Source organism: Ammospiza nelsoni, chromosome 5, assembly GCF_027579445.1.
Source record: "Ammospiza nelsoni isolate bAmmNel1 chromosome 5, bAmmNel1.pri, whole genome shotgun sequence".
NCBI classification, from domain to species: domain Eukaryota; kingdom Metazoa; phylum Chordata; class Aves; order Passeriformes; family Passerellidae; genus Ammospiza; species Ammospiza nelsoni.
In genome coordinates this window covers 34,563,279-34,586,522 of record NC_080637.1, presented here as the reverse complement: position 1 = coordinate 34,586,522, position 23,244 = coordinate 34,563,279, and the positions used below count along the sequence as shown (strand labels likewise).

General features: G+C 38.6%; 1 protein-coding gene across 3 annotated transcripts; it reads left to right on the top strand.

Moving 5' to 3' along the window:
- Positions 1–1,540: 1,540 nt before the first annotated feature.
- On the top strand, positions 1,541–22,801 carry MDM1 (Mdm1 nuclear protein). 3 transcript variants are annotated; one of them, XM_059472924.1, is made up of 15 exons: positions 1,541–1,696; positions 2,639–2,744; positions 3,895–4,247; positions 4,666–4,782; positions 6,525–6,668; positions 8,192–8,325; positions 10,427–10,526; positions 13,658–13,696; positions 14,062–14,237; positions 14,607–14,888; positions 16,588–16,733; positions 16,856–16,956; positions 17,870–18,110; positions 19,177–19,245; positions 21,484–22,801. In XM_059472924.1, exons 1-15 carry the CDS (start codon positions 1,541–1,543, stop codon positions 21,588–21,590), a joined length of 2,271 nt encoding a protein of 756 aa, XP_059328907.1. In that variant the 3' UTR covers positions 21,591–22,801. The 3 variants fall into 3 exon arrangements, with proteins under 3 accessions (XP_059328907.1, XP_059328909.1, XP_059328908.1); XM_059472926.1 differs by lacking the exon at positions 1,541–1,696 and adding an exon at positions 2,060–2,167 and having other exon boundaries at positions 4,153–4,247; XM_059472925.1 differs by lacking the exon at positions 1,541–1,696 and adding an exon at positions 2,065–2,167.
- The last annotated feature ends 443 nt before the right edge of the window (positions 22,802–23,244 follow it).

Genomic DNA, 23,244 nt, shown 5'->3' with positions numbered 1-23,244 from the left:
AAATACTTAAATTTGCTCTATAGGAAATAAAGGAGGAAGATGGTCAACCTCTCAAGGGTTACAGAAATGTGAAGTGACTTGAACTCAAAACTACTTAGATGTGTAATGTAGCACAAGCTTTAAATGCTTATTTCTTTAAACAAGGATCCAATAAATTATAGAGACCAGTTACTGAGGGATACACACTTACATCAGTCCCTGCAAGTTTATGTTCCAGAACACTGGAAACAATCCTTTCCTGCTTTTCCAGACTGTGAGTTTGTGAATGCAGTGCAACTTTTTCTACACACAGACCCATGTTTTCATTATTCATTTATTTATTCAACTTTCATATGGAAATACTGTTACTGACCTGAGCATCTTAGCATTCTTACATCATACTGTCTTGAATACCTGTATGTTCTGTAATGTGTATGCATTGAACCTGAAGTGGCTCATATACATCAACAGTGATAAAAAACATGAAGTAAAGACACTAGTAGCTCAATGGTTGACATATTTATTGAAGTGCTTCCCCCCCATAAGCTATTCCTATCTCATAGCTATAAGGAGAAGATCTAAAATGCAATTTCAATCAGCACATAAAGAGGGATGTGAATTCCATTGTTTCAAGATAATTTATTTTGTTTTATCTTAAAAAAATAAAAAGAGACATGAAAAAATACAAAAATATGCATATCAGGATGGCATGGTGTCCTACTATGTTTCTGCACTAAAGAATCAAATCCATCTCTAAATTCAGACAGCCCCAAACCATCTATAAAAGCATTGTTGTAGTTTGGTGATTGAAAAACACCCTAAAAACATATTATGTTTGGCCTGGTTTCCATACATATCAAAGAGGAAAGATTTCTGGCAAACCTGGAATATGTATTTTGAACATTGTATTTCTGCCAGCTGGCTTTTCACATTCTATAGCAAGTTTGCACACTACTTTAGAAAATGTACTGAACTAGACCTGATTGAAAATCACAAAATAAATCACTGTAATAACAAACCAAACAACTTTCTATGCTGGACCTAGCGGTTTCAAGTGTAATCAGCAAGTAAATTATACCAAAACTGTTGTCTTGATCACGAAATTCATGAATAAAGATGTGTGAAACTTGAAAACACTATCAATGCAGCACCTTTCTTCTTCTCCCCCGCTGCTGTACACATCGCAGAAGAACATTTTACTTTGCTCGCAAGCGTTTCATTACAGATCGGTGCTCTCCCCTGCCTCACATCGACAGTAACAGATTGTTGCTCGCTGGTTACACAGGGTCCCAGCGGACCTAAACTCTGCTTGAGCTGAGTGAGTCTGGCACTGACATTACCCCTGTGCCTGGGAGAGGCAGGGGGCACAAAGCCCTCGCTCAAGAACAGAACACAGCAGTTTTTTTCCCAGAACAGGGAACCCGGGGAGGGTCGGCAGCCAGGGCAACAGGGAGTGTAAACACACCGCCCGGGCCGTTCTCGGGCGGCACGTCCGCCCCTGCACTTTTCTTTTACCGCCCTCCCCGATCTTTTTAATGTGAAACAGCCCAAACCAGGCGGGATGGAGATTAGCAGGGGGAGGGCAGTCAGAAAAGCGACCCCCGAGGGAAGATCTGAACAAGAAGGTGGATTAAGATCTCCTGACCGGGTGGCGAGGTCAGGTGAGGTGGCGAAGGCGGACCGGCAGCTGACACGCCATCGCAGAGACTCCAGAAGGGTAAGAAACTTGTTTTTTTCCTTTCTCGAAACGCTGTTTTTATAGCACCGTAAAGCTGCATGCGTGGACACGTGATATTTTGTAACCAGGCGCCCAAGATCCCGCAGGCCTTGCGATGCATTAACACCGGGTGCCTCCCCGTTGTGCTTCCTCAGACACACAGCCCGGCCGCACAGCACCGTTACCGGGGCCAGTCTTTTTAACGTGGACAACGCGGCGCCAACAGCCCCCGGCAGCACCGCTGCGAGCGGCTCCGGCTGCCACACGGCCCCCAGGCCGGGGCCGGCGGGGAAGTGGCGCGGCCGGGCTCTCCACGCCCGCCCTGGGCGGCCGCTGCGCAGGCGCCCGGCGGGTCGAGGGGAGGCGGACCGGGCCGGGCCGGGCCAGCAGCGGGGCTCGGGCTGGGCCAGCCGCGGGGCTCGGCCCCGGCAGTGCGGGGACCGCGGCTGCATCATGCCCGTGCGGTTCAGGGTGAGCCGAACGGGAGCGGGGCCCGGCGGGGCGGGCGCAGCCCCGGGCGCAGGGGGCGGCAGGAGCGGGACTGCGGCCGGTCCGGGGTAGCGGGGAAGGGAAGAGGGCCTGCGCTGCGGCACCGGCTGGTAAAGGCAGAAGGAGTTCTGTCCTTCTGTCGGTGACAGCGGGTCCAGGCTGTGTTTGTTCTTGAAACAATTTACTTGAAGACATAAGATACATGCTTTTTGTTTTGGTTTTTTAAAATTTTAAATTATTTTTTTGGTGCATGAAATGCTTCCACGTTTTCTCAGCAACACTTTTTGTTCTCCGACGGGAGTGGGTTTGGAAGATGCAGAGCAGCCTGCCAGCTTAGCTCATCCTGCAGCAGCGTGTTGGTGGTGTTCCTCCTTTCGGAGAGCTGTTACCGGCGGGAGCAGTGGAGCGGGATGTGCACCGCTGGCTTGACAGACTCCTCTCTGTTTGCTGTAGGGACTGAGTGAATACAAGAGAAACTTCAAATGGAGAAGCCCAGAGTTTTGTAGCCCGACCCAACAGCAGAAATCCTTGTGGGCAGGACTTCGGTCGGATCAGTTTGGTGAGTGCCCCTGGAAGCTGCCCCCATGGTTGCAGCCAAGGCCTGGAAAGCTTCGCTGTGATGAGTGCATGGCCACAGGGAACTGGTGCTGTTTACAGTTTGTGCACTTCGTAATTAAATTAAAAGTATGGTCTTGGTCATCATTTAGATAGTGTGTTTTTGAACTCCGTATTCTTTACGGCTATACTGAAACTTTGTTTTCAATTAGTGGTGTTTATATAAATATTGGAAAAAAAAGTAGTTTATGACACGCAGCATAAACTCAGATCCAAACATGAAACACAGGTGCAGTGTTAACTTATCTAGGGTGTGTCGAGGGTGGGATTGCTTTATTTGTGATCTATGGAAATAGTAAATAAAATCCCATTTTTAAGGGGAGAATAACTTGGGGCAAAGTTTGATAGAGTAAGATTGTTATGAACATAACAGATACAGCTAACTGAAAGAGGTCAGCCACTACGGCAAAAACCTTGTGATACTGTAGTGTAGGATTTAAGGATTGTAGACACTATCATGACAGGTAAATGTGGGGATAGAAAGCAGGAGGAAAAGGAAATAGCAGTTGGATTGAAAGACCTGTAGGGAGCTGAGGAAGAGGAGTAAGCTGAAGAGTGATGACAACTGCAGTGCTCTGAAAAAGAGTAATAAAAAATAGTAATTATTTTAGTGGCACAAGGCAGAGTAAAAAAAATATTGGTGCGGTTCACTGCAACTGCACTATGCAGTCTGTGTAATTAGAGTACAGTGCATTCATTCTTACAATAAATGTTCTGAATTTTGGCCTTGTAATTAAGAACTGACTACTGGCAATGGGGTTAACCATGTTCTTTTCACTGGCTGTTAGTTTTCTTGCTGTTCATCTCCCAGAATCAATTTGCACAGGGTTGTCCTGTGGACATTTTTGCTTTATAGGGTTTAATCTAACATGATTCTGGAGCACCATGTTCCTGTCTATTTAGTGTAAAGGAAAGTAATTTGCAAATAGGAAAGAACGCAGAATTTCACAGCAATGCCTGTAATTCATAGTCTGTCACTGCTCCAAGCTTTCTAGTAATCAGTTGCATGATAAACTTTCAGTTTATTGTTGTTACAGAGTGATATTATGTCTTCAGTGAATGTTTTTGTTAAATCTAGTATGGCTTTTTCTCAGGAATCACAAGAGAACCAAAATTCATTTCCAAGAGAAGGGTACCTTACCGTAATCCACAGATTTCAAAGTCCCTTGAATGGCCAGCAGATTGTGATTTGAATAACCAGCTGGAGACTGAAGCTGCAGAGTTGCACACTGACCATGAAAATGATAATGGGAATCAGGAAAAACTTGAAACACCAGAAGGACCCAGACTCCCCCCAAAAGTTCAGTCACATGTGGTAGATTCTGGTGGTGAAATAGCTCTTGCCCTTGCAGAGAACAACATGAAGAAGTCACCCTCAGAAGCTCCACCAAATCAAAATGAAGCATTTTCATCTCCAAAAAAGGAATCAGAAAAAATGGGTAATGGGGTAAGGGAATATGTTTGGTTTTTTTTTAATCGACCAGTCTAAAAATTACTAACAGTAATTTCATAACCATGCTCAGCCTCTCTTGTCGAACTGTTTCTCTCTTTCCTTGGTTTTGTATTTTGATACTCTTGTAGCTTCTTTGTTGGGAGAACAGTAAGTTTCTTAATTCAATAGAATTTGCTCTTCCTTTGCATCTTCAGAATGCGACATCACTGCTGATTTCAGTTTAACAAGGATTTAGCCAATAATGTGTAGATTTTGGGGTAGTTGCCTATAATTAGAAAATGTACTTTTCATTCATTTTGTTCTTGAAACCAAAACCCAAACCATTGTTTTGAAAGTGTGTATTGAAAGATGTTTAAGTTGCAAAATATTGCAGGAAAGGGAACAATCATTGCATTTTTTTTTTCACTGTCAGTTTCATAGAGCCCTGCAGAGGAAAGCAGATGTAAATATCCCCAGAAATTCTGAATATCAAAGCCAGTTTGTCTGGAAGAGTCCTAATGAAAAGTCACCAATACTTGCAGCTGAACAGGTAATGTTACATATTCCAAAAAGCAAATTAATACTTTCTTTTATGTATCAGCAAAGTTTTCCTTTCAAAAATATTTCCTTTTTTTTGCTCTTTTGGTGGAGGAATGACAAACTTTAATGTTGTTACAATTATGCTACACTTCTCTAGAGAGAGAGAAAAAAATTATTTGTTTCCATGTGATTCTTTATTGTGGTCAGACCTAAGTATTTGTTCTCCTTAGGCCTTGTGTTTTGCTCTTTCCTGTTCTTCTGTTTGCATTAATTTACCTGTTTTGCCCCAGTTTCTTAGTCTCCATCTCTGTGCACATACACTTTTAAGCCCTTAAGTGTGTCTCTCTAGTGTTTTATTCTTTCATGAGAACGGCTTATATTTAAAAGTGGAATTTTCTGGTTTTAAGATAGGCTTGTGACATTTTAATACATTTCATGAGCTTTTGGGCTTTGTAGGGTTGAAAATGCTGCTTTTTCTGGTGAGACCACTAAGAGTAACTGAGTGTGAGACTGCTTTGTGTATTAATTAACTGTTACTGGGATCTTAGGAGACTTAGGATACTTAGGAGACTCAGCCTTTAGGTCATTCCACAGTGTAAAGTTGGCACTTTTGCATTTATCTTCTCTTTCTTCAGTAACATCTTCAGAGGCAATAAATGTTGATAACTAAGATAATCACTATCCTGTATTTTTCTGTTGGAGTGCCAAGCAGGTGGATTTACTGCAGGATATGTTTCCCAACAGCCCCTTATCCAATGAAAACTCACTGAAATACATATAGTACTATATGACAAGACAAAGGACCTTTTGAGGAAGAGAGAGTTTCCAGAAAGTCACCTCATGGAAAAAGTCAAAAAGAATTCCATTTGATTCTGTGTGCAATCAGTTTGATAGTTTCATTATTAATGCTTGTGAGCATTGTGCTTTTTTTTGGAAGAAAGACTTTTTTCCACAGCTTACACAGAAGAAGAAGCGGTGAGAATAAGTCTGTAGGCACTATACTTGGATAAGTAGAACCTAGGGAAAATTTAATGATAAAAATTATACATATTAACAAGTTGTTATTGTTTACTGTTGATATGACTGAAAATATACCTCAATACTGACAATCCCTTTCCCTTGAAGAGATTCTGTGAAAATATCAAAGGTATCCAAGTTAGGTTATAATTCAGACCTAAATTCTCCTAGCAAATCTTTGGAAAATGTATGCTTCTCACATATGGCACAGTCTTGAAATTTGGAACCCCATGACCACATGTGAGGCAAATTCTCTACCTTGATTTATAATACTATGTTAGTTGAAAAGGAGTGGATTTTAATTTGCTCAAGCTCTAAGCATCCAACTCTAAAACTCAGAGCAGTTTTTTGTTACTTATGGACAGGACATATACTAAGGACTCATATGGAAGTTTTATGGCATGCCTTTAGAAAGTCATGATCCTACATACAGCTCTGAAGGTGAACAAAAAAGAAAATAAATAAACAAAACCTTTGATAGTAAGTTTCACTAAGAACAGTGTTTGATCACAGGTTTAACTGTGTCTGTCTTGGTCACTTTTAAATGTATTTAAATTTCTCTTTAATTTCTCCTAGAAGTTCATTAGTCTACACATGCTATATTTTTACAGATGACTGTCTCTCTGCTCATATGTGAGTGTATTTGTGTGAATAAGTTAACAGATTTTGAAAATTTAGCCTTAAGGTAAACAAATCACACTTTTTTCTTTGTTTTGTTTTCTTCCTCCCACACAGCTGATTTGCAACACAAAGAAATCCATACCTCCGGTTAAACCTCTTGCCATTACTTCTGAAGCTGCATATGAGAGAAATTCCAAGGGGTCTCCTTCTGTTAAGAGTCCACAAGAGAGAGATGGTTCAGAAGAGAAAGAATTTCTGGTGTGTTAACAAGTAAATACTTCCCAGAAAGAAAAGCTTTTGTAGTAGTTCTGCAGTGTGATCTGTTCTGTATGGGGGTGGGTTTAGGTTGAAATTATTATTGTTGCTAGTGACACTGGACTCAGTAGTGGTTTCTGTACAGCTCTGCTCTTTGGGGGCTCTGTAGTGGGTCCTCTGTCGAGCATTTTTTTTAGTTTTAAGTTTCTGAGTTTTGAAGTGATTCTATTTTTTGTTGTTGTTCCCAATTGACACTTTATTTTTAATAGGATAGTTTCTGCAATCTGAATCTCTGATTTATACTCTGATTGGTACTAGTGTTGTATCTTGGTGTGCAGTAGGGCTAGACGGGAGGTCTGGAACTTCTGAATTTCATAAATCAGAGATAGTGAATTTTCTCCCCACAGTGGCAAGCAGTATCTCTGTATTCTTTCCATGTCAGCTGACTTTGCTTCCACTGGGCATACATCTTCCTTTTTTTGCCTTTCTGAGTCAGCTCCCTTATGACCTGTTCCAAAAAGATGTCATTCTGGTTTTTTAGGAATCTTCAGGCCTGGCTTGTACAAGCTGTGTGATGCTCCCAGTTAATCTGAGTCTCCTCACCACCCATCTCTGTTGCTGGCAGAACAGAAAGGGCCATTGTGAGAGAAGGTGTTCATGAGGAGCACTGCTGGGCTAAAGGTGTACTTAGCATGCAATGCCTTGGCTTAAACTAAGCCATTGGTACTCCTGAGGGGATTGTTGGCTTGGAGGCTTTATCATCTAAAACTCAGATCTGCCCAGTTCTTTAAATCCCATCTGGGGGTGAGAAATTTTATGTCCCCTTTTCCCTTTTAGTAGATATGAAAAAAGCTTGAAAAGCCTGAGGCTTTCAGGAAGCATTTATCTGGTTTTAATACTGGAATTTCAGGTCACTTTTTGAGAACAGCTAATAAATGAAGTAAGAGAAGTCACGAGAAGGGAATTTTTGTGAAAATGCCTAAAAATTTGTTGTTTATACCAATACCTTGTCTCTGATGAGTATCTTGAAAAGGTTTTGGGGGATTTTGGTGGGCTTCTAAATTTTTTTTAATTGAATTTGAACAATATCTCTGAAGATCTCTAGCATAATTAGAAGTCATGCATTGCATTTCTGAAAGAATGAAATAATCAGGAAAAAAATATTTGTAAAACCCAAGCAAATCAATCTAAACATTTATAAAACAATATAAATATTTTAAAATTTACTTTTTGGACTCAGGTTAGAATGTGTAGATATTGTATTATTTTATTTCTGTGTTCCATGTTGAAGTAATTCTGTAAAGTGGTCAAAATGGATCATCTAGCTAGCAGAATGTTGCACTCAACTTTAGCATTTTGCTAGTTTATTTTTATCTTGAAAAAGAATGTGGTATTCTTGTTTGTATTAAATATTCAAAACAGCTAACACAAAAATGAATTGTTTGCAAGTGCTTGATGTCAAAAGAAATATGAGGGTTTTCAGATTGTTAGCTAATGTGGTATTTTTAAAATTATCTTTGCCTTAGAGTAAGAGGGAAGAACCGTTTCAAAAACCAGCAGAAGATGCAACAAAACAAGGGAAATCAGAACAGAAACATCCTAAACAAAATAATAAGCAACATATCAGTCCAAAGCCCCTCACTTTACATACAAGTCGTGGGTATGTATAAAATAGGAAAACCTAGACTAGTGAGTAGGCGTAGAGTGGCCCAGTGTTTAGGATGATGGACTGTGGACCTTTAAGCACACCATGCTGCAGTTGCAGGGCCAGATGCTCCTTGCAGCACTGAGGTTGAGCTGCTTGTGGGTACATCTAAACCTGATGTTAATTTCCATCTTCTTCTCTGGGCAGCAAAGTGAAATCTTTGTAACCACTCCTGTTCAGCTGAACCTTGTGATGCAACAACAGTAGTAGTAATGAATACAGCATGAGTGAAATAGAATCAGTGCAGTGCTGCTGCTTAACTTTCAACTGGTGCTTTGGAAGTCACCTTTCAAACTACTTTATCTACTGTGCCTACTCCACACCTTAAAACTGTGGTGATTGTACTTGATGTCTGCTTATTCTGGTCAGTAAAGCCTTGTGTGCCTGAGTAACAAAAGCAAACACACAAGGTAAATGAAAGAAATCTGTCCTTTTTAGAGTAATCTGGCAAGCATGAAAATGAAGTGAAATTGTATGCTATTGAGTGCTATCAGAGTATCTTTTTATTTTTGCCACATGGCCTACATTGCAGAAATTGAAATTGTATTTCCATTTCATACACGTCCGAGATATGTCAAGAGCAATAAAAGCCAAGAAGTAGGCTTTAAAATGCATAGATTATTCCATCTTTCCTGTGTTTGTGCTTAATGTATGCCCCAGCAATTGCTTTCATTCTTAGTGGCAGTGTTAAGGCATTAAATTGAAGATGGGAGGGGAGACTGGTGGATATTGGGATTTGATTACAAAATGATCACCCAAAATTCTATGAAGTAAAATTGGTTTATGGAAAAGGGAGAGGATATGGTATAGCTAAAACCTTTAACTACTTGATTTTCATACTCTTTGCAGTAGATTGTAGTCAGTTTTGCAGTGAGTAATGTGCAAAAAATTCTTGATCATTTGCTGGGGCTCTTTTCATCTAAAGACAAATTTCTGCCTCTTATGCCTGTAGTGTAGTAGCACTAAACAAAATTCTCTTAAAAATCACTGGGCGAATAGCTGTAAAAATGTGCAAGTTCTGAATATGCAGACAGGATTGTTGCTTGTATGCAAGCTGTGTTGCAATGCATGGCCTGCTTTTGCAGCAGAATGGCATCCAGGTTCAACAGTATTGTGTTTTTTGTGCTAGTCCATTGGTTTGGCAACCAAAAGTGAAGGATTTCTGTCAGTTTTAAAGAAAAGGACATATTGAGAGAAATTTTGAATAGAAAGGGTTTTTTGACCTTCGTATTTTTCTTTTTACGTTCATTTTATGCTCTGACTTCAGACTTTTATGACTTATTTCTGAAGAAGGATTGAAAAATAGGGCTTTTCCACCCTGTGCTGTATATATAAAAATTAAGTTGGTGATGTTCTGAAGCATGATTAAATCCAAAAATATCTTTAGATTTAAGCTGATACATCCACAGTTCAGTGCTTAAGGACTTGAAGTACTACTTACTGCCTCCTATAGGTTACATGATGTTAATTTTTCTGTGTTTGTATGTGTGTGGCAGAATGGAAAAATGAACCCATCTTCTCAAGTACTGAGGCCTTTTGAAGATCAAAGCCAGTAGGATGTAGATGAATTATTCTGACCAGCGTTCTGGCAGTCAGATGTTTCCAGCAGCTCACCCCACCCATATGCAGAGAGCCTTTAAAATGGGGTTCATAGAAGGAAATGTCTCAGACACATTAATGCCAAACCATGCATTTTTACTAAATGTACCTTCATCAGTGACTTAAATCAAGGTCCCACACTTTGCATTGAAGTAATTGAGGCTGGTGTGTGTATTATGTTCTGGCTGTCAGGACAAAAGCTTCTGGTGGAGGTGTTGCAAGGAAAAACCAGTAGGAGTAAGTACTTGAAGGACCACCAACTGTGAATGAGTATTTTTCACAGCTTTCCTCGTTGTGTTGGTTTGAGTTCTTGTTTGTGCATGTGGTTTTTGTGTCTCACTGGCATTTGGGTGCAAGTATATTTATGCTTGTTGAGTAACTTTAAAAGTGTTCTTAAAGAGTATTTTGGATATCAAACTTTACTCTTCTTTTTTTCTCCTCATTCTTGATTTCTTAGGAAGATGAACACTGAATATAGGTCAAAATTTTTGTCTCCAGCCCAGTATTTCTACAAAGATGGAGTTTGGTCTCGTATTAAGAGTAAAACTCACAACCAGGTGAGTGTTCTTAGAAAATCTGAAGCCTGAGTATGCTTTGTAGTTTGATTTTTAGATGCAAAACTTTGAATTGTGTTATTTATTAGATACAGCTTTGAGATTGTAGTGCTAATGACTCAAGCTCCCAAAGGTGAGTATGCAAAGACAATTAGATTCTGACAAGTCAGTATAATACATAGGAAAAAGAAAAAAGATTATAAGACTAAAAATTTATTAATGTGACCTCCAAAATGAGGGAGAAATTTTGTTTCCTGTACAATCAGGTTCATTCAGGACAGAGTCTCTTGTGACAGGTAATGTTATTCTTGATGTTCAGCCCGGTTGTAACAAGCAGAAGTGTTCAAAATACGGGGCTGAATGATAGGAGATTCCAAGGGAATAAAACCAAAATGTATCAGCCTAGGTTGGCTTTATGGTCAGGCTCAGTTCTGTAGCTTACCGTGCCTGAATCCATTACATGCAATCCACTGAATTCTGTAATACACAACATAGAATAGAGAAATTTTCTTGCAAGTTTCAGTCTGTGTATTTTCTTGTTGTTTATTCAGAAACTGCAATTCATGTTATACTGTACATGAAGTCATTTGACAGAGCTATGAAAATGCTGAGTAGCTTCAAGACCACAACATTTCTTAGCATTATTAAGTGTGATTCCTGAGTTAGTCAAGGAAATCAAAATCATTAATAGTGTGCTAAGGAACTGCTAGACCTAGCTCTGCAACTCTGATTTCACTGAATTGATGTAGTAGTCTTCTCCCTGATAGAGAAGATAGAGAGGAGCCTTTGTGAGCTGATAGAGGGAGCCTTTGTAGGGCACCTGTGTGGCAAATACTTGGAAATGTGAATTTCTTCATCACTTCAGACCACGGTGATGTGGAAGGTAGAACTGGACGAAATGGTTCCGGGGTGCTGGGCTGTGAGAGTATAGGTTCTCTTTGAAAATAAGGTTCTCTGAGAATTGCAGGAGTAGTCTGGTAGCTTTCAGTTCTGTGTTTTCTTGCTAGATTTAATATAGCAAGTAATTTTGCTTTTAGCAAAAAGAAAGAATTTCAGAATATATACAGAGTCCATAATGAGAAATAAATCTCAATATTTAAAGTATATTAAAGTATGAGACGATTAATAATCTGAGTTTGTGTATGCGTGCATGAGACAATCCATTCTTTGTAAATAGCCTCAAGAGGATGTTAGAGGACTGAAAAGAAGCAATATTTTAATTTTTATATGCATTGATATATGCATTAGATTTACTGTAACTAAGATTGCAAAATGTTATGAACTCTTGCATGCAGCCTAAGTGGTATACTGAATGTTTCTGTAGAATATGATGTCATTTTTCTGGCGTATAATACTTTAATTTGTTGATATTGCATCATGAAACATTCAAACCAATAAGGAACAGTGCTCAGCTTTAGGAGCAATTGAGTGGTAGGCAGCTAGAGGGTGAGCCTTGGGATATGGTGTGTTTGTGCACAGTCAGCTGGGAGGAGTCACTGTAGTACAGTTGAGGGAAGGAATGAGAATACTGGAAGTGGAAGATGGATGGTCAGCTTTATATGTGGCATTTAATTAGAGTGTATGAAAAATCAAGGATTTCCCACAGTCAAGATATGTTTGGAGTGCATCAGACTTTTCCACAGAGATTTTCTTGCTGAAAAGGGATTTGAAGGAAACTAGAAAGAAGTTGCTTGGCATGTGGGTGACTTTCTGTCCAAAGCAGGCTTTCTGAAGTTCTGAGTCCAAACAGGCAAATGCCATTATGGAATCCTGGTGTGACCTTAGCCATAGTGATTATTTGTAGGCTGCTTCTCTGCAATTTATTATTAAGTGTGCTTTTCAGCAGTTGACCAAAAAAAATTCTTTTCTAATTATGCTTTTGAAAAATTAATGTGAGCAATTCATAATTGCAGTTGGACTCCCTAGGGCCTGTGTCCTGCTGAGTTAATGCTGCCTGCTGAGTTGCTGAAGGAGATGGTTGTCCTTTGTACTTCTTCACAATTCACAGGAGACTTAGTATTCTTCCTCCCCCTGCGGTACCCTCTTGCTCTGGATTTACATTCTTTCTATTCTGGCTATCATAATTAATTTTTTTATTCTTCTAGTTCAAGTGAGCAATCCAGTAAATCACTTGCACATCAAATTTCAAATTCTTTGAAAATGACAAGCATATCTTTTTAATGGGCTATTCTTTAGAAGTTTAGTGGGTCAAATTGTGGGATGTTAGCTGGATATCCATCTGCTGCATCCAGTTACTTTTAGTGGGATTAGCTGAGATTAGCCCATTAACTCTGTTCCTTGCAGGAGGAATGATGTGAAATCTATCATGAAGAAAGAATAAAAAAGAAAAGCTATGAAAATGTGGTAGAGGAAATGTCAGTATTACTTTTCTGCTCTTTGACAAATACTTATTTCTTGTGGACCATTTTTTAGTAAGTCAAAATTCACACAATATCACAAAATTGTTTTTAATAATTTAAACATAAACTTCTTGGTTTTACTTTTTCTCCCTGCACTTTAATTGTGTTTGGGTGAAGGACACAAGACAGCAAGAGTTTAAATACTCTTAACTGTAAAAATGATGTTGTATACTGTTTGAAGAGAGAGGTTATCACTTTTACTGTTTTGGAGTAAAACTGACGCCTGAACAGTTTTGTATCTCATTCTTGCAGTTACTTGATAGCCTAGAAGGAATAATGTTGATGCTATGTCTTGCATACAATAGCACCCAGAGTTCTTGTATTAATCTTAACTTTTCACTAATGTTTATGTAGTTAGAGACAATGGTAGTGTTTGCAGCATACAAACTCAGTATTAACCATACACATAGATCTGTTGATTTGAATTTATCATAAGTTAGTGGGGAATGTATTTTTGAATGTTGATATTTAGAAATCTAAATTAACTTCCTCAAGCTTGGCAAAAACTGGTGGAATGCCAGTGCAGACTGTATTTGTTAGAGAGCTTTATTTGAATCTCAGGGAGGCAGCATAGAGCTATGTTGGCAGATATTTAGTATTTAGCTTCTTTCTTAGACTGAAGTAAAGTTACAAAGGTGATAATAATAATATCAATCTTGAGTGTTGAGAGGAAAAATAAGAAATTTAAAAATAACTCTGTATTCTTCTCTTTAGGCATCTCAAAACACCCTAAATTCCATGTGGTATATGGAGGTTGGTTGCATCCAAGTTCCTCTTTCAGTGTTTGGAGCACCGTGTCTGAGCGCTGGTGGAAAAATTAGAATCCAGCACTAAACTTATTCATAGTTACTGCATAAATTTTTGTGCTCATGGAATGAATAATTGCCAATTTTGCTTTGGCTTCATGGCTCAAACATGCTTACTGAATATATTATATTTGCTTTCATCTTCTTACACATACTGTGGCATGCAATGCAATGTTTGTGCTGTGGCTGGCCCTGTATTATGTATTATAACCTGCTTTTCTCTCCTAGCTGCCAGTAGCTAATGCAAATATTTATAGTAGCCTAATAGTGAAGTTTAAACAGCTGTGAAACTTACAAAACCTTGATGTGTAGGTGAGAGAGCTTCGAGAAAGAGCAAAGGCTTACAGGCAACGAGTAGAGGGAACACACTTCTCCCGATACCATTTCAATCAGATCCTGTCTGATAATAACAGTCTTTGGGATGTGTCCTCAACTTCCAGTTCAGAAGAAGGAATCAGCAACAACATCAGAGCACTAGATCTTGCTGGGTAAGGTTGTCATTCCTGCCTGTTATTCTGCAGCTTTGAAGCTGAGCAAAGTGCTGAATATAGGCTTGTGTGGAAGTAGTTGTTTTTTGAGTACTTCTCATAATCTAATTTGCTTTCAAATTGAAAATACAGCCCTAATTTACACTGCATTTTTGGAAAGAGTCTTCATAAAATCTAGTGTGAAAGTGGGATGTGCTTAAGCATCAAGTAAAACTGCAGTGGCAATTTAACCATTCATCATATCATTCATACTAGTTTGTAATGAACTATTCTTCTTGCAAAGAACTGAACTGGATGAATATGTTCTGTGTAGACACATGTGTATTGTGCAAATCAGAGGTACAAAATGCTGTGTTCTTTCTTATCCAGTATTTCTGAAAAAGAGACTGCAGCAAGCCCTGAAGTGCTACAGCAGCCTGACTCCAGAGAGCAAGCTCATCAGGACAGCACAAAGAAAGACATGTCAGATGCTTTAACTGTTCCAGTCAAAAGACGTTTAGCTTGGGATGAACCAGAAAGTACTGAAGAAAGGGAAGATCAACAATCAGCAGAAGAGAAAGAGGAAGAAAAGTTAGATGAACAGGCTGCAGTCATGGCCCAGCAATTAGCAGAAAACAATAAGGATGCTAAAGAAGATACAAAAACTGAAGGGTAAAACTGAATGGTTTTTTCATGTATATATCTATATATGTGTGTGTATATGTGTATATATATGTATATATTATACACATTTGTAGGTTAAATAGTTTTTGTATTAAAGAAAGTGTAATTTGGTGTGGTAGTACTTCTGTTTTCAACAGTATGATAAGGAATGAAAAGGTTTAAGACACTGGACTGGTTGATGGAAGTGGATCTATGATTAAAAATACTGGATTTCTAACTTGCAAGACAGAAGTTTCCAGACTCATGAATGATTCTAATATTTTTCTCCAAAACTATGAAATCCACAGTATGGGCCTCTTAGAAGGCCCATTACACAGCAGCCAAGTTTAGTGAAAATTAAAGCTCGTAATTTGCTTCAAGTTGACAGTGTAGAATTTGATAGGAGAGGATATATGCTAATATTGTACATAGACATCTATTTTTCTTAAAGCATTTAATGGACAAAGATTAAGGACTTGAAGGAAAAAAAGCCCTAATATGCAGTAATCACCGGTGGTTATGTTACTAAGCATGGGTGGGAAAAATGTGGCAGGGTGTACACAAATATTGGGAGATCAGCTCAGTATGTGCCTGGTATAGTATTTGACATTTGAGACATCCAAATTGTATCTAGTTTCAGAAGTCTCTGTTACTGTGCATATTTTGCGTACCTTTTTTTTCTAGAATAATATTTTACTTTGATGGACATAAAATTCCGAGTAGCATTGACCCTTGTAGCCATGTCAGCTACACATTTTGTATTCCTCATTGCATTTTATCTTTGGTGTTGCAGCACTAATAAAAGGTAAGAAATTGTAATTGCCTCCATTTGGAGTAATAGCGTGTATTCAAACAAAAAAATTTGAGATGTTAGACTTGAACAGATATTAAATGCAGGCATTCAAAACCTGCATCTAGAAACCTTTCTAAGTTTCTGTTTAATTCTAGAGATAGTCTAGTTCATAGATGTATCTGATTGACATTGACCATTTTCTGTCATCTTGTTTTGTGTGTTCTGGGATGTGCACTGGACTCAGCCGTGCAGAGCAGCTTAATGCTTGCATGTTACCTTCTTGAGAGCTGGAAATGAGGAATTCTTTGCCTAGATGTGTTTGTCATGTACTGATAGAATCAGGTTTCTCCACATTGTGGATGTGCTGCTCTTTATGAAATGCACTTGGAGGTAGAGGACTGAAGTGGTAGTGCTGATGTATATTATATGTACATATATAATGTATGATATATGTATTTACATCATATTATGATGTGTATCTAATAACCTAGGGGCTATAACCATTACAGAAATTTGGGATATTTAGCTTCAGTTCTACCACATTGACTGAAGAATGTGAACCTCACACTCCCTCCTCTAAGGCAACAACCATGTTTGAAGTTTTTCTGGGTTCAAAGTTTTCCAGCCCTTCTGTTGAGCAGTATTGTGCAGCAGTATGCTCAGGGTTTTTCAGGACAAAGGGAGCCTGGATTTATAGCTTGAGACTGTTCAAAATACAGAAATTGAGGCTTAAGGGCTGGAATCCAGGACTCCCCTTGGCAAGCAGATGTTTTAGCTACAGGCTGTTGGGGTGTTAAGGCCTTAACTGTCTCGCCTTGAGTTTCATTGTAGGAATGGATTGGAAACAAAGCTTGAGTGCAAGATGCCTGAGTCCTTCCTTAGCTAATCCTTTAATCATTACTCATTTTTTTTCAGTGAGAATGCCTTAGTATTGAACACTTCTGCTGCTGTGTCAGATTCTTCTGTATCTTCAAGGAGAGGCAGCAAGCACCCTACTCTGAAGCTGAGAGCTCTTGCAGGAACCCCAAGGACTCATCATAATCACACTACCCCAGCTGTTGGTAAAAACACTTGTAAATGCAAAGCAGTATTTCAAGAACTAAAGATAAAAATACGTAATTTAATTAATTTATTAGGTTATTTAATGTAATAAGGCATTTTTAATATTTTTCCAATACAACAGGAGGTACTGTTCTAGTGTCTGCTCCAAAGTTCAAGTCTTCATCTTCACCTCAGAGAAGGCAAAACTCAGCAACAAACCCTACCAAAACAGAGTCCTTCCAGGTGAGCCAGAAAACAGACTTACCATGATGAATTTTAGGAATGCTCTTTTAAAGTAATAATTAATAATTTATTTAAGAAATCTTTTTCTTTAGTTGTTAGTTACTGTCTTAAAATTGTCAGTATCTGTGACTAAAAAAAGCATGTCTGAATGCTTAGGGTTTTTTTGGGTGTCAAACAAATGAGTTGAGACTACTGGAGTGAGATTAGATGTGTTTCATTTTGGCCTCTTTGACTAAATGCACAGGATCTGTTTAAGGAAAAACAAAAAGTTTGCTAGTAGAATTTCCCCTTAATGTTATTGTAGCCATTGACATAGGGCACAACTGCAGATTGCTTGAGTTGGAAGAAACTCAGGAGGGAGAGGTTGGGTGCTTATTTAAAAGATAGGTTAGTGTACCATCATAATTTCACTTTTCCTTTACTTTTGTGCTGCTTTTACTTTACTTGCAACTTTGGTAGTTACTAAAATAAAAATAGAATCATCTAGGAGTTGTTATCCTCAAAATGTTGGTAGTTGTTTGTCAGTTGTGCTCGCGCTGTGTTCTACAAAGAGAGCTACCATTTGACTGCATACATCCTCTGCAGTAAGTTCTGTAACAGAAGGAGAACAATTGCATGAGTTGGTTATGTTGTTGTAAAATCTAAAAAATCACACTTTTAGAAAATAAGCTCTTGGTATGACCTAATTAGATTACTTTCAGTCCTTGTTAAATACTTTTTATTAGGAACAGATTTTCTTCACACTCACAAGCTTGGAATACTTTTTCTTTTAGTACTTGCATGAGAAGTATAAAAGTGTAAAGTCAACATGTGCTGCATATGTGAGGGCCTGTACTTGGAGGCTGTATATGAGATGTTGTGGTTTTGTGCTTTTTTGATACTTTCTTTTTTTTTCTTTCTATTATGTTTGTAGCCTGATGTGAGAATGGAAGCCACTTCACTCTTTAACTCTGCACCTGCTGGGCTGGGAACTGTGGATCCTCTGCCACTTAGGCAGGACCAGTGGCCTCCTAACAGGGTTGCTCATGAGCAAGTTCCTCTTGCTTCAGCCCATCAAGAGCAATCAAAGTCGGCAAAAAGCCGCTCTGTGCGTTGCTGGAGTCTCTCTCATCGTATTCAAGGGACTCTTAAGGATCCAGAATTCCAGCATAATGGTGGGTTTTGTTTATTAAGTCTGTGTTAGACTGATGCAGGATGTAAGTGACTACTGTGCTGTGCTTAGGCCAAAAGGTGCTGAGCTTCCTGCCTTACAGTATCTACAAAGATTGTGCTGTTTAAAAACAAAAGCTTTTTAACTATATAGTTGGTTAGTCTTGCTGAGGAAATGGGCACAACATCCACCTTAGTTTCAGATTCCACTAATATCACTGTATTACAGTGATCAGTTTGTTGTCTGATTTTGCTTTATTAATTTCAATAAATACTACTCATGAGAATAATTTGGTTTAGCATGAACAGCTCTAAATTTTAATATTTAAGCTGCAACTGGATGGTGTGACACTTCCAGCTGCAGTTCCTAACTGCAGTGTGTAAGTGGGACCTCTGTCATGTAGTATTATTTTGAAAGAGCTGTGGATTTCCGAAAGGTAAGCTGCTTAAAATTATTTCTGCAGGATAAGGAAACTAGAAAACTGTCTCTATAATGTTTATTGGATATTGAGAAAAACCTTTTCTTGGCTGAGGAGAGATTTGTACTGAAGCATTTAAAAAGTTTTTAACAGTGTTTAAGGGTACTGGGAATGTAAATTTGATAAGGAAAAGACTCCTTGTCCCCTTAGTCTCCATTCCGGTAAGATTTTCCACAGCTGCTTCAGGTCCCACAATTCTTGGTCCTTTGATTACAGAGATCAGCTAAAAAGTAGTATTTCTATTCTAGAACAGAACAAGCAGTTGTCAGGTTAAGCAGGAAGGTGAAGTGCAGAGAATTTCCTCAGAAAGGTTACAATTTGTGCTGGTTTCTAGTTCTGCACCTTGAGTGCAGTGCATTAAGTGACTTGTAGCATGTACCAAAGAATGGTGTCTTGAGAAGAATGCAGTGGAGCAAGATTATTTTACCTCATCCTAGGGTAAATGAGTCTGGTAGAATTTTCATGTGGGCTATTTATAAGACTCTTGTTTTGGAAATAATGTTACAACATTTTTAGATGTTCTAAAATGAAATATTATCTTTGGTCAATTTTGAAATTATTCCAATCTCTGCCTTTTGACTTTTTGTCCTAGGGAATCTTGGCAATCCAAAAGTGAGAACTTTCCAATTGCCCCTTCGGGAAAGAAACCGTAATGATGAAGGTATTTCTTGTCCCAAAGTATTATTGTAAATTGTGTATGTAGCCTAAATAAATTTTAACTTCTGCATTAATGTGAGATGTTTCTGAATGCAGTAAATAATGCATGGTTTATGTGTTTGCCTGAGTGGCTGCAGTGTATTTTTATCAAAATAATTTGAACATGTTCAACATAGTAATCTGAAGTAGGAATATGAAGGTTTAACGAATATGAATAAACCATTAAATGTGGCTGAAAATTAGCAGACCATTGTGGCTCTCGATATGGTTACGTAGGTTGGTTAGTCCCATACCTTAAATTGTGTCCTGCACACACATTTTTCAGCCTTTGTGTTGATAGCAACCAAAAGAAACTGCAACACAGCCCAAATTGCAGCTGGAGTAACTTTGGTTGCGACTTTAATGGTCCCACAAACTTCAGGATAAAGGTTTTACCTCTGAGACTTTAGCCCCAGATGTGCAACATGAAATGATCCCTTTTGACTTTAATTGTCCCACCCGTCCTCTGCTCAGTGTGTTAGGGATGCTTATGGCATGCTGCTATTCTGATTGCTGGTTTGGGCTTTTTTTTAATGTTTGTTTTAAACTTAATCTACGAGAGCAGCCATTGCACAGCTGCATCTTCTTGGCCTTTTTGTGGGCAGACATAAATAAACTCTTTCAGTAGCATGAGTCAACCAAAGGCACTGTATATGCAATACACTTTTTCTTAGTGTGGTGTCTGAGGTTGAGCCTGGTGTGGAGCTGAGCTAGTTGCAATCACCTGTGTTTGGTTCAGCTCAGACTATGGCAGAGCAGGTTTATATCTGAATCTGATTGCAGTTTATTTATAGTTATACCACCAAAAGCTTATTTTTGTACCCCTTGGCGCTTCTTTGCTCCTTGGGTTTTAACCAAGGTTCAGGCTAATTCTCTGTTTTACTCATTGCAGTTGGCTGCAAAATATGTGGGTGGTGCAGATGGCTCAGCCAAACTTCTGTGCAACTGCATAAAACATGCAAAATCCTGTAGTACTCTGCAGCTTGCTGCACACAGATTGCTGCCCAGATTAAATGCTGTAGCTGCTGTTTCTTTTTTATTTTTCCCTGTGAGCTGAATGGTACTTTATGAACTTGCAGAAACGGGTGAAATGTGCCAGCTCCCAGATACTTTGTATGCCCATATTTGTTCAGGTACAAACCTGGGAGTTATTCCAATGACATGTCAGTTTGCAGAATTGCAGTTTGCAGTATTTCTTACACGTGGGAATATAGTTGTTATACATAGTGTGTGATCCTGTTACAGGCTGTTAGGTTAACTGTGTTTTAAGAATTTAGAAACTCTGCTGAAAAGTTAATTCAAACACTGACAGAATATTGGTGCTGTTTGGATTGAGTTGAGGCATTTTTCCCTGGATTTTTTTTTTGTTGGTGACACATCTGGTAGCTAGTGATACAGTTCTTTCTAATCCATTGCAGGAGAATGCATGTAATTAAGGTCATTTTTCATAGAGGCCATCTTGACAGACCTGTAGGAACATTTTAATAAAGCTGTTGAAGAATTGTAATGTGCTTTATCAGGCAAGCAGCATCAGGACTGATTAGTGTTAGGAGTTTTACTGTGTGTGAAATGGATCCTGTATTCCAAAGGAAGACCCTCCAAAAGTATATTTCTAAAGCCTGCTTCTTCTTGTCTTTGTGGTAGACTTCTGTTTTCTTCAGAAGACACATTCCTTTTAGCAGCTTTTGGCACACTAGCTGGATTTGGCACAGAAGGGCTCTTCTTAGCAGCATGAGTTCTGATATTTTAGTCATATTATTCTAAGGTTGTCTGCCTTGCTTGAAGCAGTGGATTGCTTTCAAGAGTATGTCATTACCAGAGTGTAATCTATATAGATTTCAGTGGCAGAGGAACAATTCCTGAGGTCTTCTGACACAGGAGAGTAAAGATCAAGGTGGCTTGGAGAATTGGGTGATTCCCAGGTGAACACAGGGGTCTCATTCTGGAGTTTCTCAAGAGGTGGGCATGTAACTCTCCTAAACTTACCTAATGTAACTCTCTTAAACTTACCTAACATGTTAGAGGCTTCCTTGTGAGTCTCTTCTCCAGCATGTCAGTTGCCAAGTAATTGAATTGAAGTATATTGTGGTACTATTTTAGCATCCATTGTGAAAGAGGGCATAAAAATATTCAAAAAATGTCAGCTGTGTTTGAATACGTATGTTTAATCTTCCCATTTACTTTTTCCCTTGCTTTCCCACAGACGACAGGCTGTCTCAGATTTCTGCTCGCTCGGCAGCATCTAGTTCTCTTGCGTCTCAGATCCTGGAACGAGCTCAGAAGAGGAAGGATTTCTGGGGCAAGGCGTAGTCTCTCCTTCCTGTTGTACAGAAACTATTCAGTAAAATGATGTATTTTGTATAGCTTGTAGTGTACATTTTAAAATATTGTGATTGTAGGTTTCACACAGCATCCTTTCACTTATCATTGATATGGCTCAACTTTTATGACTCGCCATCCCAATTGAAAATTAAGTATTTAAACTGATGATGTTGAAAATTAATGTTCTTTATTTCTGAGAGTTAGGTCTTAATTCACTCTGTTACAACAGCCTGTGAGGCTATTTTTTACTGTGCCGTGCCACCTTTTGACACTGAGATAATTATTTTTTTATGGAACCTGTGTGTGACTTCTCAAGGTATTTGCTGCAGTCATGCAGTATGACCTGGACCAATATTCAGGGGCAACACCATTGTTCACCAAATATCTCAGTTGCTTTATTTTATCAAGTTATCTTAAGGGCAGCTGTGGTATATGTGTTTATGTTACTGTATGAATTGTCAGCATAACACAGCACTGTAACAAAGAGTTACTTTTATTACTTACTGCTTTTAACTTTTTACCAAAAAATTCTAATTTCCTAATGACACTAACATAGAGTGTCATTAACAGTAGAACACACAGGAGTTTAAGAAAAGCGAAGCATTATGGTTTGTTCTTTGTCCTCAGGTTTTTGGCCAGGATGACTGTCAGAGTTCAGTGTACAGTATTGAAGTTTGTCAGCTATACTAACATGAATGCTTGTCTTGTAGACTGAGATCCATGTTAATTTCAGCTTCTCTAGAAAAAGCAAATTCAGCCACCTTAAACAGTGGTGTTTCCCAGCTCCACTTCAAACTCAGGTATTTAGGACTAGTTATCTCTTTAAGTAAACTCAAAAGAATGTTTTTTTCCTTGACTTTTATATTTTAATTACCTCTTAGTTTCCTGTTTTGGGGAGACTGATTATGATTGTTACATTATGATTGTTTCATGTTGCATTATGATTGTTACAGTGAAAAGTGTCTGTGATTTATGCTGACAGCTCATTTTATCTTTCCAAGTGATGCAGACAAGATAAATGAAGTAGAGGAAATATGTGGCTAGCAAGCAGTTTAGTTCTCTGTGTGGCTTCAGGTTTTAATTTGAACATTTTGTACAAGAACAATTTGAAATTTGTACACACTTGATTGCATTTTGTATGTAATTATGTATGCATATTACTGAAAATAAAAACGGTTGTTTGCTTTGTTTCTTTTTAAGTTACGCTGGATAATTTGGCAAAGCCTATTACATTGCCACTTCTCTATTCTGTTTCACCTGTTCAGCTTGAATATCTGTAGATTTAAGAAACACAAGAAGTTACCTCAGAGCTGATCTTCATGCCTCAGAAAGAGTAATGTATTGAAGCTAGATATGTTGACCCTAGAAATCGCAGCTGACTGCAGGTATTTTAAATGGTGACTCAAAGCAGATGGGTGCTGCACAGACTGGAAGGGCTGCAATGCCCAAAGGGTCAGTTCCCCAACTAATGATTTAAAGAGTGAGTGAAGTAGTGCTGTCCAGTACTGATGATGTTAGAAAAGGGTGTTTGCTTCTTTCAGAAATTGTATGTTACAGTAATTTCCTACCAGTGGACTTGTTTGAAACAAATCAAGGTATTTTATTTTATCTCAAGGGCTTCTTGGATTGTTCTGTGGTGTGC

What these genes read in the sequence shown, in the direction of transcription:
- MDM1 (XM_059472924.1), top strand. Translation starts at nt 1,541, where the DNA reads ATGGAGATTAGCAGGGGGAGGGCAGTCAGAAAAGCGACCCCCGAGGGA. An exon ending in ACTTTACATACAAGTCGTGG is followed by an intron (nt 8,326 to 10,426) that starts GTATGTATAAAA and finishes TTGATTTCTTAG; the next exon opens with GAAGATGAACACTGAATATA. An exon ending in AAGAAACCGTAATGATGAAG is followed by an intron (nt 19,246 to 21,483) that starts GTATTTCTTGTC and finishes GCTTTCCCACAG; the next exon opens with ACGACAGGCTGTCTCAGATT.